Source organism: Oncorhynchus masou, chromosome 21 (genome assembly GCF_036934945.1).
Source record: "Oncorhynchus masou masou isolate Uvic2021 chromosome 21, UVic_Omas_1.1, whole genome shotgun sequence".
Lineage (NCBI taxonomy): Eukaryota > Metazoa > Chordata > Actinopteri > Salmoniformes > Salmonidae > Oncorhynchus > Oncorhynchus masou.
Genome location: NC_088232.1, coordinates 9,656,601 through 9,675,492, shown reverse-complemented (window position 1 = coordinate 9,675,492; position 18,892 = coordinate 9,656,601). Strand labels below are relative to the sequence as shown.

General features: G+C 43.6%; 1 protein-coding gene across 1 annotated transcript; it reads right to left on the bottom strand.

Moving 5' to 3' along the window:
* Positions 1–25: 25 nt before the first annotated feature.
* Positions 26–7,528, bottom strand: LOC135508580 (N-acyl-aromatic-L-amino acid amidohydrolase (carboxylate-forming) B-like). The gene is made up of 5 exons (XM_064928850.1): positions 7,220–7,528; positions 5,325–5,530; positions 4,342–4,449; positions 2,707–2,822; positions 26–455 (listed from the first exon to the last, which is right to left on the bottom strand). The coding sequence occupies exons 1-5, from the start codon at positions 7,288–7,290 to the stop codon at positions 258–260; spliced, it is 699 nt and encodes a 232-aa protein (XP_064784922.1). The 5' UTR covers positions 7,291–7,528; the 3' UTR covers positions 26–257.
* Between the last annotated feature and the right edge of the window lie 11,364 nt (positions 7,529–18,892).

The window sequence follows — 18,892 nt, the reverse complement described above, 5'->3', positions numbered from 1 at the left end:
ATTACATCACTATGAAGACAACTAATTAAACAAAAAATGTAAATGTTTAATTGACATACTAGATTATTGCATTGAACTGCATAATTTCACATACAGGTATGCCTGAGGTTATTTGGTGATGATAAAAAAAACAATGGAATTCAAAATCAATTGAAAAATGAGGTTAGACTAGTTAGTGCTTCTTAAGGTTCAGTGTGTGTTTTCATTTTAATTATCCCACTATTTAAATTCTCTCTTTTCCTCCCCCTCTCCCTTCATCAATCTCTCTTCACTTGCAAGGGTGGTATAGTGACTGTCATCTTTCGTGCCAGGTGGAAGGCAATACTCTTCTCATAGTATGCGCACTCGTTCACAAAGAAGGGATGGAGGACTTCTTCCCCTTCGTACTTAACGATCTCCCCAGAAAACATCAGGAACATGGGATCTCCCGGATGGAGGAGGCAGAAGTCACGGTCCTGGAGAGAAAGATTCACATCAGAATGCTTTGCATTTAGATAATGACTAGGTCTATGCTGATTTTCACTAACCAAATGCTAACTGTTCCCTTACTCTAACCCTAACAGTTGATAGTTTGGGCATCTATAGACAATAATCAAATCAAATGCTTTTGTCACATGCGCCGAATAAAATAGTCAAATGCTTACTTACAAGCCCTCAACCTGCACAATGCAGATTTAAGAAAATACAACAAAAAAAGTAAATCATAAGAAAAACGAATAATTAAGGAGCAGCAGTAAATAACAATAGCGGGGCTATATACAGGGGGCACCAGTTCAGAGTGAATGTGTCAATGTGCAGGGGCACCGGTGTTGGGATAATTATGTTCATGCAGGTAGGGTTATTAAAGTGGCTATGCATAGATAATAACAGAATAGCAGCAGTGGGGGGTCATGGCTTGGGGTAGAAGCTGTTTGGAAGACTTGGCGCTCTGGTACCGCTTGCCGTGTGGTAACAGAGAGAACAGGCTATGACTAGGGTGGCTGGAGTCTGATCATTTTTAGGGACTTTCTCTGACACCGCGTTGTATAGAGGTCCTGGATGGCAGGAAGCTTGGCCCCAGTGATGTACTGGGCCGTACGCACTACCCTCTGTACTGCCTTGCGGTCGGAGCCCGAGCTGTTGCCATACCAGGCAGTGATGCAACCCGTCAGGATGCTCTCGATGGTGCAGCTGTAAAACCTTTTGAGGATCTGAGGACCCATGCCGAATCTTTTCAGTCTCCTGAGGGGGAATCAGTTAAATACCTAAAGAACGTTGTACCCCGTCGGCCTACCTGTCATTGTGGGTGTATGGCAGTGTCCTGAAGTTCACAGCGTTACATATCAATAATTCCCCACAAATGTCCAAATGCAGGCTACTGTGCAACACGCTATTCAGGTATTCAATTTTGGAACTTTATTAAAAAAAACATTTTTATAAGAATTTCTTTTATCATTATTGTATATGATTGTTATTATTGTAGGCATATTTATTCATCTAAACAAGTTCTTTAAAATATGCTAAAAGTGTTTTGTTTCATTCTGTTGAGACATTTATGTTGACTAAATTAAGTTTGATCTGTCTTTTTAATTATGTGCTCAGTATTTAGTTAAAGATATGTTATAAGTAAGCCTTTTGTAAAATAAATATCATTAGCCTATTGCTGTTATGTGTTGAGTACGGTAGGCACTAGCCTTTTGTCAAATAAATATCATTAGCCTATTGCTGTCATGTGGTGAGTACGGTAGGCACTAGCCTTTTGTCAAATAAATATCATTAGCCTATTGCTGTCATGTGGTGAGTACGGTAGGCACTAGCCTTTTGTAAAAGGCTGCGTGGGGGGACGATCTCATTTCTTAAATGTCTGATAAATGAAAAATCTTCCCAATTACTTGTCCAGCGCAAAATTATCATAATCGGAAACCCTGATATGTAGTATACAGTATATAGTATAGGCTACAGTAGGCTACAAAATAAACTTCCCAGTGACACTGATTCACCCAAATATGAATATGAAGCAGAGGCTACTCACTGGTGGTGGCCGATGAGCTCGTGCCAATATCTCAAGATAAGATACTTTGAAAAACAGTGCTGTTCACTCAGAATCACTCAAACGTTGTTAGGAATTTTTCAACAGTAGGCATTCCTTTTCGAACGGTTAGACCTATGTTTTTCTCAAAATTGTATTTTGAAAATTGTGAAAGGCAAACTGGCAGCTGTAACCAACCATAGAAATATAATACAATGATGACAATTCCCATTCATGTCAGGACTGGCAGTCATTGCTAGAGTTTAACAGTCAAAGTGCCATGGTTAGAGGTTCCAAAATCCTTCTATGGATTATATCTACAGTATGGCCACAACTCAAAAGGTGATTTGATACTTGCCTCGCATGCTGCCCAAATTGCATACCTCCCAACTGTAAGTGCTTGGGATAAAACTTAATCCACAGCTATATTTTTTTAGAAGCTAGTTATCGTCTGTAGCTAAATTATGCTCTCTGATTTAGTATTTTGAATAATTTCATTTCTCTGTCCAGACAGGTGTAATATATATATTTTTGTTGGTTGCCTAATTATGGCTGAATTATTTTTAATTAATCAGAGGGTGCTGCAGCACCCCAGGCACCCCTACTTCCCGCAGCTATGCATTAAAGGGTTCATGTACAGGACTTTAACCGACTGCAGTTAAGATTCAATTATATACAAGTGCAGAATGTTCCTGAACCTGTACTTGGGGATGTATGGCAGCAGTGATTTGATTGGTCTCTGGGTCTCTTGGGTAGTATACACTCTTCACAAAGGTGTACACATCGTCCACCTCGCCACCTTCAAAGGCACTTCCTGATAGAGATAAGATGAGAGAAGGTTTGTAATTGGTTAATGGCTAGAATAGAATCTAAAATGTAATTTCTCTTGAAGGGGAACTTGTCTTGATATGGAATCATGTAGAAACCAAAACAAAGTGTTAAACAAATCGAAATATATATTTTATATTTTGGTTTCTTCAAAGTAGCAACCCTTTGCCTTGATGACAGCTTTGCACACTCTTGGCATTCTCTCAACCAGCTTCATGAGGAATGCTTTTCCAACAGTCTTGAAGGAGTTCCCACATATGCTGAGCACTTGTTGGCTGCTTTTCATTCACTCTGCAGTCTAACTCATCCCAAACCATCTCAACTGGGTTGAGGTCAGGTGATTGTGGAGGACATGTTACCTGATGCAGCACTCCAACACTCTCCTTCTTGGTCAAATAGCCCTTACACAGCCTGGAGGTGTGTTTTGGTTCATTATCCTGTTGAAAAAACAATAATAGTCCCACTAAATGCAAACCAGATGGGATGGCGTATCGCTGCAGAATGCTGTGGCGGCCATGCTGGGTAAGTGTTCCTTGAATTCTAAATAAATAAGTGACAGTGTCACCAGCAAAGCACCCCCAAACCATCACACCTCCTCCTCCATGCTTCACAGTGGGAACCATACATTTGGAGATCATACGTTCACTTACTCTGCGTCTCACAAAGACACCAAATAGGGCTATCTTCTGTATACCACCCCTACCTTGTCACAACACAACTGATTGGCTCAAACGCATTAAGAAGGAAATAAATTGTTAATTGTATATTCATATTCATTATATAAAAGAGCACAGGACAGTTACAGTACACAAGAAAAAAGGGAAAAATACAATAACCATAAATGCAGTGAAGACCAACAGCATAGTGTTGAATGGTTGGCCCATGTGCATGAAGAAAATCTCATTGTATCTGTTCCTGGTACAGGGGAGCTAGATGCTTGTAGGTATGAATTATGTTCATGCTATTCTTTTTTTTACCCCTTTTTCTCCCCAATTTCATGGTATCCAATTGTTGTAGTAGCTACTATCTTGTCTCATTGCTACAACTCCCGTACGGGCTCGGGAGAGACGAAGGTTGAAAGTCATGCTTTTTGCCAGCGCACCAATGTGTCGGAGGGTACACCGTGCACCTGACAACCTTGGTTAGCGCGCACTGCGCCCCGCCCGCCACAGGAGTCACTGGTGCGCGATGAGACAAGGACATCCCTACCGACCAAGCCCTCCCTAACCCGGACAACGCTAGGCCAATTGTGCATCGCCCCATGGACCTCCCGGTCGCGGCCGGTTACGACAGGGCCTGGGCGCAAACCCAGGGACTCTGATGGCACAGCTGGCGCTGCAGTACAGCGCCCTTAACCACTGCGCCACCCGGGAGGCCCATGTTCATGCTATTCTTGTTGTTGACCAAGGCAGTGGACTTGGACACGATGATCGAGGGTTGTGTATTCTGTGTGTAGAGGATGTGAGGGGTCAGGCAATGTTTACCGTTGATGGGAGTTCAAGTACCTGAGTTGAAGCACTGGACCCAATCTAGTGTCTGGTCGACCGCCTCTTTCATGATGTTGAAGATGTCGGCTCTGACCACACCATGGGGTTGAGGTCCCACCTCTATCGCTGCGGAGTGACACCATCAGAATGAATGCATTTGTCATGTAAATGGGAAAACATACTGAAAATACACTGGTGTCTTATGACAGGAAGAAGATTGCATGGTGTGTTTCCAATGAACACACAGCACACGCACGTGTGTGATGACATAGCGCAGACAAGTTTTACTTTTTCGCAATGTGTTTCCATCACATTTTCAACTCTACAGATAGTTTTTTTGTGACAAAACTATCTGCAAAATAGCAAATGTACCTACTCTGTTCTTGACACTTGCGCTCGAGCCAACAGCACTGCACAACAGCTCATAGGTACAGATACAAACTGTAGGCTAGTCTACATTATGTGATTATTATGGATAAGAGCGAGAATATTTTATTTTGTCAAATGGCTGTCAAGCATCGATCATCATTCACCAACCTGTGAAGTTCATCATCATTTATTTAATCTGTAACCTAAAAAACTGCATTGTTTTCCGAGTGGTAGTAGGAGGACCACACACCATATCACCGTGTGACTACAATTTTACTTAGACATGATGGTTAAATATATCAATATTTGCGCATTAAAGGGTATCCCATCAGATCCCATCACATTGGGGGAACAAATGATCTGTCTGCATTTATAAGTTGTACTGAAACTTCCTGTTTCCATAAACCATCCACTTCCCCTTTAAAACAGACCCATCTTTATTCCCTTTTAATCTAATGCTCTCACACCAAAACAGAATAAGATACACTTTTGACCCTAGAGAGCATATTTGATGGCCCACATTGGGGGGCTGGCAGTACTAAGGACAAGGGGACATTGTTTCAAAGTTCAGGTCTTGGATCAGTTTCCCTTGTCCTTCATTTTTTCCTTTATTTTATTGGATTGAACTGAACCTGTGGTCACCTGGACTTGTCTATAGATGTGCATGATGACCCAGTCTTGGACAGAGTAGGAGATGAGGCTGAGGCCCATGTTGGCTGTGGTGTTGTGGAGGTCACACACCAGGTCCATGGCCCCCACGTTGCCCTTGGGCCCAAGTAGTGTGTTCAGCTCTTGGGCTCGCCTCACCTCGTACGGGGTGGCGTCCGTCACAGGTGAACTAGGGAGGGAAAGAGAGGAGGAGGGATATAGAGAGAGTAAGAGAGAAGGGAGACAGAGAAAGTGGGAGAGGGAGAAAGAGAGAGTGAACGAGTGTACATACAAGAAGATAGGTGCATCGCCTTGGCATGGCAGGATGCAAACTACTCATCTTTTCTGGTGAGAGACTGAGATGAGGAAGTAAATGCCACCAACTCTTTGGGATGCCATCCCTTAGCTCTGTAGGGTAAATGTAAATGTTGAGTAAATCTGGAGTATCAATTAAGTACCAAGAATGAATATGAATTATGATATAGTCCCATTTATGCAAAAACTGGAATAGACTGTTCAGATAGGTAGTGGCCTTGGTGGCCAGGTACATACCAGGCCAGGTTGCAAGATTCAGAATGTTTCAAAACAATATCCAAAGTTATCTGGAAATGTTGCCATGACCACATTATTAATTAACGGACTCCAGGGCGGAGGGATATATTACATGAAAGCTATATTGTGTATGCTATATTATGTATGCTATATTGTGTATGCTATATTATGTATGCTATATTGTGTATGCTATATTGTGTATGCTATATTGTGTATGCTATATCGTGTATGCTATATCGTGTATGCTATATCGTGTATGCTATATTGTGTATGCTATATTGTGTATGCTATATTATGTATGCTATATTGTGTATGCTATATTGTGTATGCTATATTGTGTATGCTATATTATGTATGCTATATCGTGTATGCTATATTGTGTATGCTATATTGTGTATGCTATATTGTGTATGCTATATCGTGTATGCTATATTGTGTATGCTATATTGTGTATGCTATATTGTGTATGCTATATTATGTATGCTATATTGTTATTGTTGAATGTATGGTTATTTTAACACTTGGTTATTGTTGTTACTGTTATCCCCTTAACAATTTGATTCTCATTTTTATTTTATATTGTAAATATCCAAAATAAGCTTTGGCAAAATGTACATTATCACGTCATGCCAGTAAAGCAAGTTGAATTGAATAGAGAGAGAGAGAGAGAGAGAGAGAGAGAGAGAGAGAGAGAGAGAGAGAGAGAGAGAGAGAGAGAGAGTGGGGGGTAGAAGGAGAGAGACATATAGTAAAATAATAGCCAATGTGTATCCAAATAGTAATCTTTGAGCTCTCTATCACATCACTCATTTACAGGGCTGCAGGCAAGCACATGGTGAGCAGGCATTTGCCTCAGCACTTCTCACCTCCTCTGGTTTAGTTTAAGGGTCCAACCCTTTTTTCCCCAATTTTCTCCTAGAATGACATACCCAAATCTAACTGTGTGTTTTCCGTTGTCCTTTGCCGAGGCTTGAATTGTTAACCTGTGCGTTTGTTTCCTGAGTGAGTTTTCAAGACTTAGTGGGGTTTTTTTCAAGTGTGATCCTGTGGTTACTGTTAATCAGTACAGTATTTATGTTAATCCTTAACCACTGATTCCTCGTCTGGTCTCTTCTCTGCACCTGGATCCAACCTCACCACGTCACAATAACGTGTCCTGAACTTTAACACTCTGTCATATAAACAGACCCACTTTGTTTGTCTTCACTGTGCCAGAAAGCAGGGGAAATCAACATTCCAGAGAAACAGTCTAGCAGGATATGTAACAGCTGATATGCCAGTATGTGTTTTCCAGCCACTCAGAAAAGTCTAAGGCTAGCAGTCTTACCTTGCGGTGTAGGTGAAAGTTCCTTCCCTGGCTGGGACTACAATCTCCCTGGTCCTGTCTGGCCAAGTCATGCTGAGCAGTCAGCAACCTTTGAACATTTTTACTCGCGGCACACGTGTGAGCCAAATTTCACAATCTGTAACCTACACCAGGACCTTTCAATGCCAGAGGCAAGAAAGACCCGACACACACATACCAGACACACCACACACACGTACAAACAAGCGCAAACCCCCAATTTTCACAGACTGAACTTTCATTGATCTATCCCTCCCTTCTCTTTCTGGTGCCTCCTTCCCGTTAAAGTAATTTTCAGATCACATTTCAGTTAGCAACATTTATGATGTAATAGGAACTCCCTCTGCTTGTCCTAAACCACTGCAGTACAAAGTGCTGAGAGATAGAGAAAGAGAGAGGTAAGACATTGGTCGTGATCTTAGCCATCATTCATACATTTTTCATAAGATGTTAGGTGCAAGGTTTGTGGGGGGGTGGAGGAAAGGAAGGTATGGATGAGAAAGAAGGTTTGTGGGGGTGTGGGGGAAAGGAAGCGATGGACGAGAAAGAGAAGGTTTATGGGGGGTGCGGCAAAGGACAGGATGGACGAGAAAGAGAAGGTTTGTGGGGGGTGGGGGAAAGGAAAGGATGGACGAGAAAGAGAAGGTTTGTGGGGGGTGGGGGAAAGGAAGGGATGGATGAGAAAGAAGGTTTGTGTGGGGTGGGGGAAAGGAAGGGATGGACAAGAAAGAAAATGTTTGTGGGGGGTGGGGGAAAGGAAGGGATGGACGAGAAAGAGAAGGTTTGTGGGGGGGTACGGGAAAGGAAGGAATAGATGAGAAAAAGCAGTTTCTTGGACGAAAACGGTCCCAGAGCAAAATGCAAATTCAGCAATCAACATATCTTTAGCAACACAATTGGTGTCTAGTGGTGCTTGCAATTCATAGGTTGTTACTGTGTAATGACCTTTTTAGTGTAATTTTGAGTAAATACTTCGTAATGTCTGTACCGTACAATAAAGTGCTACCAAAACATATACTTTCCCTGTGTCAACTAATAGCATTCTAAAGTGGGTTCGCTGTACCTCTAACGCTTTCTTCATTTTCTTCCTCATTGCCTTCCCTCTTTGCCTGTTTTGTCCTCCTTTTCTATCTTCCTTTTGTCCCCTCTCTCACTCTTCCTCCAGAAGCTGTAATTAGCCCACTAATCCTGTTGGGTTAGTCAATCACACATAAGACTCAAACAGGACAGGAGAGATTAGGAGCTGAGGGTGGCACCACATGTACCCGAGTGGTGGAGATTTCTTCTTCTTTGTCTTCTTCTTCTTCTTCTGTGGTTGTCCTATGGAAAGTGAAGAAGTGTGGTTGCCCCATTGAAACTTTGGTTGCCCCATGGAAAGCCTTCTGCTTTCTTTGTAGATGTGCGTCATGCCCGGCCGGCATGTGATTTCCGTGAATCAAATTGGTCTGGACAAACACACACAAACACAAATCAACGTTTATTGGTCGCGTACACAGATTTGCAGATGTTATCGCAGGTGCAGCAATATGCTCATGTTTCTAGCTCCAACAGTGCAGAAATAATACCTAGCAATACAAAGAAATACACACATAATCCAAAAAGTAAAAAGAAAGAAATATCAGAAGGAGCCATTTCAGAGTCTGGAATATACAATATATACAATTAAAACATTTCATTACATTACAAAACAGATTTGGTATTTGGTATTTTACTAGGATCCCACGACTGGACACTAATCAAGATTTGACAAAACTAGAGCCTATTACGGCTGGACCTCTCCCCATCTTTACAACAATTGAATCTATATGTTTTGACCATGACAGTTTACAATCTAAGATAACGTCAAGTAATTTTGTTTCCTCAACTTGTTCAACAGCCACACCATTAATTACCAGATTCAGCTGAGGTCTACCACTTAAGGAATGATTTGTACCAAATACAACGCTCTTAGTTTTAGAGATGTTCAGGACCAGCTTATTACTGGCCACCCATTCCAAAACAGACTGCAACTCTTTATTAAGGATTTCAGTGACTTCATTAGCATGGGTTGATGATGCACATATGGTTGAATCATCAGCAAACATGGACACACATGCTTTGTTTAATGCCAGTGGTAGGTCATTGCTAAAAATAGAAAATAGTAGAGGGCCTAGAGAGCTGCCCTGCAGTACACCACATTTTACATGTTTGACATTGGAGAAGCTTCCATTAAAGAAAACCCTTTGAGTTCTATTACATAGATACAATACATACACCTTAGCTAAATACATTTAAACTCAGATTTTCACAATTCCAGACATTTAATCCTAGTAATAATTCCCTATTTTAGGTCAGTTAGGATCACCACTTTATTTTAAGAATGGGAAATGTCAGAATAATAGTAGAGAGAATGATTTATTGCAGCTTGTATTTCTTTCATCACCTTCCCAGTGGGTCAGAAGTTTACATATACTCAATTAGTATTTGGTAGCATTGCCTTTAAATCCGTTAACTTGGGTCAATTGTTGCAGGTAGCCTTCCACAACCTTTCCACAATAAGTTGGGTGAATTTTTTACCATTCCTCCTAAAAGAGCTTATGTAACTGAGTCAGGTTTTTAGACCTCCTTGTTCGCACATGCTTTTTCAGTTCTGCCCACAAATGCTCTATAGGATTGAGGTCAGGCCTTTGTGATGGCCACTCCAATACCTTGACTTGGTTGTCCTTAAGACTTTTTTGCCACAACTTTAGAAGTATGCTTGGGGTCATTGTCCATTTGGAATACCCATTTGCGACCAAGCTTTAACTCCTGACTGATGTCTTGAGATGTTGCTTCAATATATACACATAATTTTTCTGCCTCATGATGCCATCTATTTTGTGAAGTGCACCAGTCCCTCCTACAGCAAAGCACCCCCACAACCTGTTGCTGCCACCCTCGTGCTTCATGGGTGGGATGGTGTTCTTCGGCTTGCAAGCCTCCCCGTTTTTCTTCCAAACATAACGATGGTCATTATGGTCAAACAGTTCTATTTTCATTTCATCAGACCAGAGGACATTTCTCCGAAAAGTACGATCTTTGTTCCCATGTGCAGTTGCAAACCGTAGTCTGGCTTATTTATGGAGGTTTTTGAAGCAATGGCTTCTTCCTTGCTGAGCGGGCTTTCAGGTTATGTCGATATAGGACTCGTTTTACTGTTGATATCGATACTTTTGTACCTGTTTCATCCAGCATCTTCACAAGGTCCTTTGTTGTTTTTCTGGAATTCATTTGCACTTTTCGCACCATAGTACGTCCATCTCTAGGAGACAGAACGCGTCTCCTTTATGAGCGGTATGACTGCTGCATGGTCCCATGGTGTTTATACTTGCGTGCTATTGTTTGTACAGATGAACATGGTACCTTCAGGGGTTTGGAAATTACTCACAAGGATGAACCAGACTTGTGGAGGTCTTGGTTGATTTCTTTTGATTTTCCCATGATGTCAAGCAAAGAGGCACTGTGTTTGAAGGTAGGCCTTGAAATACATTCACAGGTACACCTCCAATTGACTCAAATTATGTCAGTTAGCCTATCAGAAGCTTCTAATGCCATGACATCATTTTCTGTAATTTTAGTGTATGTAAACTTCTGGAATTGGAATTGTGATACAGTGAATTTAAGTGAAATAATCTGTCAGTAAACAATTGTTGGAAAAATACTTGTTCCATGCACAAAGTAAATGTCCTAACCAACTTGCCAAAACTATAGTTTGTTAACAAGAAATTTGTGGAGTGGTTGAAAAACAAGTTTTAATGACTCCAACCTATGTAAACTTCCGACCTTCAACTGTAGCTCTGAATCCACATTATGGCAAAGGTTGAGAAACCATAGCACATAAGTTTTTTCGAAAACAGGTTATGGTCAATAATATCAAAGGCGGCACTGAAATCTAACAGTACAGCTCCCACAATCTTCTTATTATCAATTTATTTTAACCAATCATCAGTCATTTGTGTCAGTGAATGCCCTTCTCTGTAAGCATGCTGAAATTATGTTGTTTGTTTACAGATAAATATCATTGTTTTGGTCAAACACAATATTTTCCAACAGTTTGCTAAGAGCTGGCAAAAAGCTTATAGGTCTGCTGTTAGAACCAGTAAAGGCCACTATACCACTCTTGGGTAGCGGAATTACATTGGCCTCCCTCCAGTCCTGAGGACAAAGACTTTCCTCTAGGCTCAGATGAAAAATATGTGGCCTGAGGGCACAACACATTAAGTGTGTGCCCTCTGGCCACTACTCTACACAAAATCCATGTGTGTGTATATTTCATTTACATTTAAGTCATTTAGCAGACGCTCTTATCCAGAGCGACTTACAAATTGGTGAATTCACCTTCTGACATCCAGTGGAACAGCCACTTTACAATAGTGCATCTAAATCATTTAAGGGGGGGGTGAGAAGGATTACTTATCCTATCCTAGGTATTCCTTGAAGAGGTGGGGTTTCAGGTGTCTCCGGAAGGTGGTGATTGACTCCGCTGTCCTGGCGTCGTAAGGGAGTTTGTTCCACCATTGGGGGGCCAGAGCAGCGAACAGTTTAGACTGGGCTGAGCGGGAACTGTACTTCCTCAGTGGTAGGGAGGCGAGCAGGCCAGAGGTGGATGAACGCAGTGCCCTTGTTTGGGTGTAGGGCCTGATCAGAGCCTGGAGGTACTGCGGTGCCGTTCCCCTCACAGCTCCGTAGGCAAACACCATGGTCTTGTAGCGGATGCGAGCTTCAACTGGAAGCCAGTGGAGAGAGCGGAGGAGCGGGGTGACGTGAGAGAACTTGGGAAGGTTGAACACCAGACGGGCTGCGGCGTTCTGGATGAGTTGTAGGGGTTTAATGGCACAGGCAGGGAGCCCAGCCAACAGCGAGTTGCAGTAATCCAGACGGGAGATGACAAGTGCCTGGATTAGGACCTGCGCCGCTTCCTGTGTGAGGCAGGGTCGTACTCTGCGGACGTTGTAGAGCATGAACCTACAGGAACGGGCCACCGCCATGATGTTGGTTGAGAACGACAGGGTGTTGTCCAGGATCACGCCAAGGTTCTTAGCGCTCTGGGAGGAGGACACAATGGAGTTGTCAACCGTGATGGCGAGATCATGGAACGGGCAGTCCTTCCCCGGGAGGAAGAGCAGCTCCGTCTTGCCGAGGTTCAGCTTGAGGTGGTGACCCGTCATCCACACTGATATGTCTGCCAGACATGCAGAGATGCGATTCGCCACCTGGTCATCAGAAGGGGGAAAGGAGAAGATTAATTGTGTGTCGTCTGCATAGCAATGATAGGAGAGACCATGTGAGGTTATGACAGAGCCAAGTGACTTGGTGTATAGCGAGAATAGGAGAGGGCCTAGAACAGAGCCCTGGGGGACACCAGTGGTGAGAGCGCGTGGTGAGGAGACAGATTCTCGCCACGCCACCTGGTAGGAGCGACCTGTCAGGTAGGACGCAATCCAAGCGTGGGCCGTGCCGGAGATGCCCAACTCGGAGAGGGTGGAGAGGAGGATCTGATGGTTCACAGTATCGAAGGCAGCCGATAGGTCTAGAAGGATGAGAGCAGAGGAGAGAGAGTTAGCTTTAGCAGTGCGGAGCGCCTCCGTGATACAGAGAAGAGCAGTCTCAGTTGAATGACTAGTCTTGAAACCTGACTGATTTGGATCAAGAAGGTCATTCTGAGAAAGATAGCGGGAGAGCTGGCCAAGGACGGCACGTTCAAGAGTTTTGGAGAGAAAAGAAAGAAGGGATACTGGTCTGTAGTTGTTGACATCGGAGGGATCGAGTGTAGGTTTTTTCAGAAGGGGTGCAACTCTCGCTCTCTTGAAGACGGAAGGGACGTAGCCAGCGGTCAGGGATGAGTTGATGAGCGAGGTGAGGTAAGGGAGAAGGTCTCCGGAAATGGTCTGGAGAAGAGAGGAGGGGATAGGGTCAAGCGGGCAGGTTGTTGAGCGGCCGGCCGTCACAAGAAGCGAGATTTCATCTGGAGAGAGAGGGGAGAAAGAGGTCAGAGCACAGGGTAGGGCAGTGTGAGCAGAACCAGCGGTGTGTCGTTTGACTTAGCAAACGAGGATCGGATGTCGTTGACCTTCTTTCAAAATGGTTGACGAAGTCATCTGCAGAGAGGGAGGAGGGGGAGGGGGAGGAGGATTCAGGAGGGAGGAGAAGGTGGCAAAGAGCTTCCTAGGGTTAGAGGCAGATGCTTGGAATTTAGAGTGGTAGAAAGTGGCTTTAGCAGCAGAGACAGAGGAGGAAAATGTAGAGAGGAGGGAGTGAAAGGATGCCAGGTCCGCAGGGAGGCGAGTTTTCCTCCATTTCCGCTCGGCTGCCCGGAGCTCTGTTCTGTGAGCTCGCAATGAGTCGTCGAGCCACGGAGCGGGAGGGGAGGACCGAGCCGGCCTGGAGGATAGGGGACATAGAGAGTCAAAGGATGCAGAAAGGGAAGAGAGGAGGGTTGAGGAGGCAGAATCAGGAGATAGGTTGGAGAAGGTATGAGCAGAGGGAAGAGATGATAGGATGGAAGAGGAGAGAGTAGCGGGGGAGAGAGAGCGAAGGTTGGGACGGCGCGATACCATCCAAGTAGGGGCAGTGTGGGAAGTGTTGGATGAGAGCGAGAGGGAAAAGGATACAAGGTAGTGGTCGGAGACTTGGAGGGGAGTTGCAATGAGGTTAGTGGAAGAACAGCATCTAGTAAAGATGAGGTCGAGCGTATTGCCTGCCTTGTGAGTAGGGGGGGAAGGTGAGAGGGTGAGGTCAAAACAGGAGAGGAGTGGAAAGAAGGAGGCAGAGAGGAATGAGTCAAAGGTAGACGTGGGGAGGTTAAAGTCGCCCAGGACTGTGAGAGGTAAGCCGTCCTCAGGAAAGGAGCTTATCAAGGCATCAAGCTCATTGATGAACTCTCCGAGGGAACCTGGAGGGCGATAAATGATAAGGATGTTAAGCTTGAAAGGGCTGGTAACTGTGACAGCATGGAATTCAAAGGAGGCAATAGACAGATGGGTAAGGGGAGAAAGAGAGAATGACCACTTGGGAGAGAGGAGGATCCCGGTGCCACCGCCCCGCTGACCAGAAGCTCTCGGGGTGTGCGAGAACACGTGGGCGGACGAAGAAGTCGAGGGACTGGAGGGAGGCATAGGCTGAGATGAACTCTGCCTTGTTGGCCGCAGATCGGCAGTTCCAGAGGCTACCGGAGACCTGGAACTCCACGTGGGTCGTGCGCGCTGGGACCACCAGATTAGGGTGGCCGCGGCCACGCGGTGTGGAGCGTTTGTATGGTCTGTGCAGAGAGGAGAGAACAGGGATAGATAGACACATAGTTGACAGGCTACAGAAGAGGCTACGCTAATGCAAAGGAGATTGGAATGACAAGTGGACTACACGTCTCGAATGTTCAGAAAGTTAAGCTTACGTAGCAAGAATCTTATTGACTAAAATGATTGAAATGATACAGTACTGCTGGAGTAGGCTAGCTGGCAGTGGCTGCGTTGTTGACTTTGTAGGCTAGCTGGCAGTGGCTGCGATGTTGACACTACACTAATCAAGTCGTTCCGTCGAGTGTATATGTATAGTGCGTATGTTATTGTATTTGTGTATCCATGTGTCTGTGCCTGTGTGTGTATACACAGAGTGTACAAAACATTAGGAACAACTTCATAATATTGAGTTGCACCCCCTTTTGCCCTCACAACAGCCTCAATTCGTTGGGGCATGGACTCTACAAGGTGTAGACAGTAAATGAATAGAAAAGGTGTTTACAGCAGTAAGTTATATAGGATCAGCCATGACTGGAATAAAGTGGTAAAACACTCTGTAGACATTATAAAAGTGATCAGTGTTCAATGACTCTATGTACGTAGGGCAAAACAGTCTCTAAGGTACAGGGTGGTAGCCGGCTAGTGACAGTGACCAAGGTTCAGGGCAGGGTACTGGGCGATAGAAGCTGTTTTTCAGTCTCTCAGTTCCAGCTTTGACGTTCCAGTACTGTCTCCTCCTTCTAGATGGTTGCGGGGTGAACAGGCCGTGCCGTGGGTGACTCAGTGAACAGGCCGTGTCTCTGGTGGCCGAGGTCCTTGATGAACTTATTGACCTTCCTGTGACACCGGGGGCTGTCGATGTCCCGGAGGACAGGCAGTGTGTCTCCGATGATGCGTTGGGCTGACCCCACCACCCTCTGGAGAGCCCTGCAGTTGCGGACGGTGCCTCACACACACACAACCTGCAGCACTCTGATGAGAAAGACATAGGCTACTAATTGTGCATTAGTTGACTAATCACATGGCAAGGAAAGTCAGTCTAACACCCCAAAATGTTGGGGTGTTAAGATACTGATGGTTTCTTGGAACTGATGGCTTCTAAAGTTGTGGCTTGATGGAGTATAGCCCCATGTGGATGTCGAGTTGGGGACAACTGTAGCATTTCAGCTAAGACGGAACGTAAACCCTTTTCCTAACCTTAACCTCATTCTCCTAACCTGCTGCGTTAGTTCTCCTAACCTGCTGCGTTAGTTCTCCTAACCTGCTGCGTTAGTTCTCTTAACCTGCTGCGTTAGTTCTCTGAGTAAAGTCACTTCAGCCACACTGGCAAATGCCTGCTCACCACGTGTTTGCCTGCAGCCCTGTTTTGGAGAGATAAGGAGATATTGGATTGATCCTGTGCACTCTTCTGTAGTGATGCTACTTTAAACCACATAGGGGCAGTAGAGCTGCAAAGATCAAAGTGTTTTCTGGGGGGCCAAAGAAATGGAATGGTGACATTTGTTATAATATACACTACCGTTCAAAAAATTTGGGTCACTTAGAAAAGTCCTTGTTTTTGAAAGAAAAGCACATAAAAAATTTTGTTCATTAAAATAATATCAAATTGATCAAGACTTTAAAATATTTAAATGGAATATCTACATAAGTGCCCATTATCAGCAACCATCACTGTGTTAGCTAATCCAAATTTATAATTTTAAAATGCAAATTGATCATTGAAAACTATTTTGCAATTATGTTAGCACAGCTGAATACTGTTGTGCTGATTAAAGAGGAAATAAAACTGGCCTTCTTTAGACTAGTTGAGTATCTGGAGCATCGGCATTTGTGGGTTTGATCACAGGCTCAAAATGTCCAGAAAGAAATAACTTTCTTCTGAAACTTGTCAGTCTATTCTTGTTCTGAGAAATGAAGGCTATTCCATGCAAGAAATTGCCAAGAAACTGAAGATCTCATACAATGCTGTGTACTACTCCCTTCACAGAACAGCGCAAACTGGCCCTAACCAGAATAGAAAGATGAGTGGGAGGCCCAGGTGCACAACTGAGCAAGAGGACAAGTACATTATAGTGTCTAGTTTGAGAAACAGAAGCCTCACAAGTCCTCAACTGGTAGCTTCATTAAATAGTACCCGCAAAATACCAGTCTCAACATCAACAGTGAAGAGGTGACTCCGAGATGCTGGCTTTCTAGGAAGAGTTCCTCTGTCCAGCATCTGTGTTCTTTTGCCCATCTTAATCTTATATTTGTATTTGGCTCGCCTGAGATATGGCTTTTTCTTTGCAACTCTGCCTAGAAGGCCAGCATCCCAGAGTCGCCTCTTCCCTGTTGGCGTTGAGACGGGAGTTTTGCGGGTCCTATTTATACATTTATACTTTACTGAACTGTCTGATTCTAGAATAGGCTATGTAAAAAAGTAGTAAAAACAAACCTTATATTTTGTTTCTGCATTACTATATGGAGAATAATGGAGCTGGAAGGACATGAATTGACCCACATTCTTGTTTTCGTGGACCTGGCTGGGTTCAATCTGGCCAATGGCAGGAGACGTGGACGCAATCTCATTGGCCGCCAAGCCACAATTGGCACACCAGGCCAACATTTTGGGGCAATATTACAATGTGTGCTGCCATTTCTGTGAATGCTGTGAGCACACATATTCCATACATTGGGCCCTATAACACTCAACTTCTCCTGTCCTTCCTAAATACACTTTACAGAGACCTAATAACAGAACAAAGAACAAAGAGGTTTAGTTAGACCAGATTTGCCAAATTATGCAATTGTGTGGAATAATGTCTGCTTCCACCGAACCAACATTGTTAGGGAAAGGTTTGCTGCGCATGAAAGGATAACAATGGAGTTCCTTCCACCATTCTCCCCATTCCTGAATCTGATAGAATAGTTTTTTTCAGCATGGAGGTGGAAAGTATATGACTATCAGGCACTAGATCAGATGTCTCTGTTAGATGCCATGAATACTGCTTGTGAGGACATCACAGGCGATCATTGCAGGGGATGGTTGCGCCACGCAAGGACATTTTTTCCCCCAGGTGCATCACAAGGGAAAACATCAGATGTGATGATGCTGAAAACCTTTAGCCAGACCAACAAGAGCGACAGGATGTCCACCAAGAAGATGGGAACTTGTCGTGTTACGTAGTGTGAGGAGGTCAAATGTATAGTTTTTTACAAAACTACCGCAGTTTTTTTTCTTCTTCTGTTCACTATATATGACTTTACAAGTAAGAAATATGTCAAAATGGACAAGCAAATGTGAATGTTCTGTTTACATGTTGCACATTGCTACACAAATAAATGTTCGGTATACATACAGATGTGCATATCCCTTTTCTGTGTAGTACGGTATTGTACAGTATTGACTTTTCCCAGTAAACGTTTACCTACTGTTGAAATCGGTATCTAAAAAGCTCAATGTGATACACAATAGCATTCAGCTAGACAAAACTGACCTTCTTGTATAGTACATTAAGCATTCAATGTCAACAAAAAAGTAGAACAAAACTAGCATTTGTACATAACAAGCATTTCCAGCGCTAACTGCCATGGTGAAAAAACGCCTAAACATTTTGACCAGTATGGCTCAAAAACTTTTCATTTTGGTGGCATTGGCCAATTTACTGACAAAATAACTAGGTTTTGAAGCATGAATTAAATGTTTTGGGTGAGTTACTACATTTTGCAGACATGTAAATAGAGTTGTGATGTCCCATAAAACAGTTGTGACAATTGCACTTACAGTTTAGTGAATGTTAAGACTGTTTCAAAAAATGAGCCAAAGCAATTGGGTAACTGTAATATCCTATTGGCGAGAGACGAATCTCTACTCCTCTCCTACACAGTTCTAGAAATGAGGCAGGTCAAAGGCTATGGTAACAACCTCTTACCAGCCATCCAATTCCAACTCCATTTTCTCCCAAGCCTAGCTATCGTTCTCCCTTGATAGACCATGCCACTTATACCAAGTGGACTGAAAAGGACCGTTTGAACAGTCATTGTGTGAAACCCCTCTGGCAAACAGAATTCAGAACCAGACAGAATCAGACTCAAATCCCTTGCTGTCGCAATCTGTAGAATTACAGACATTAAGAATAGTTGAGGAATAGATGAAGCCATTATAAACAGAGCAGAGTCTTATGGTTAAGCTTGCATTGTATTATGCATTTGAAGAAGAGGGAAAAGAGAGAATAGATAGACATTGAGCATCCTAATATGTTCATATGTGTCGCCTTTTTCGGCCTTTTGAGTGAAGTATAGAATGTGTGAGAGATTTGAACTGTTCCATCAGTCCCTTTTAGAGAATGGAATATAATAGAATAGATGTAACGGGATTTGTCCTCCTCTGACGAGGAGTATGAGAGATCGGACCAATGTGCAG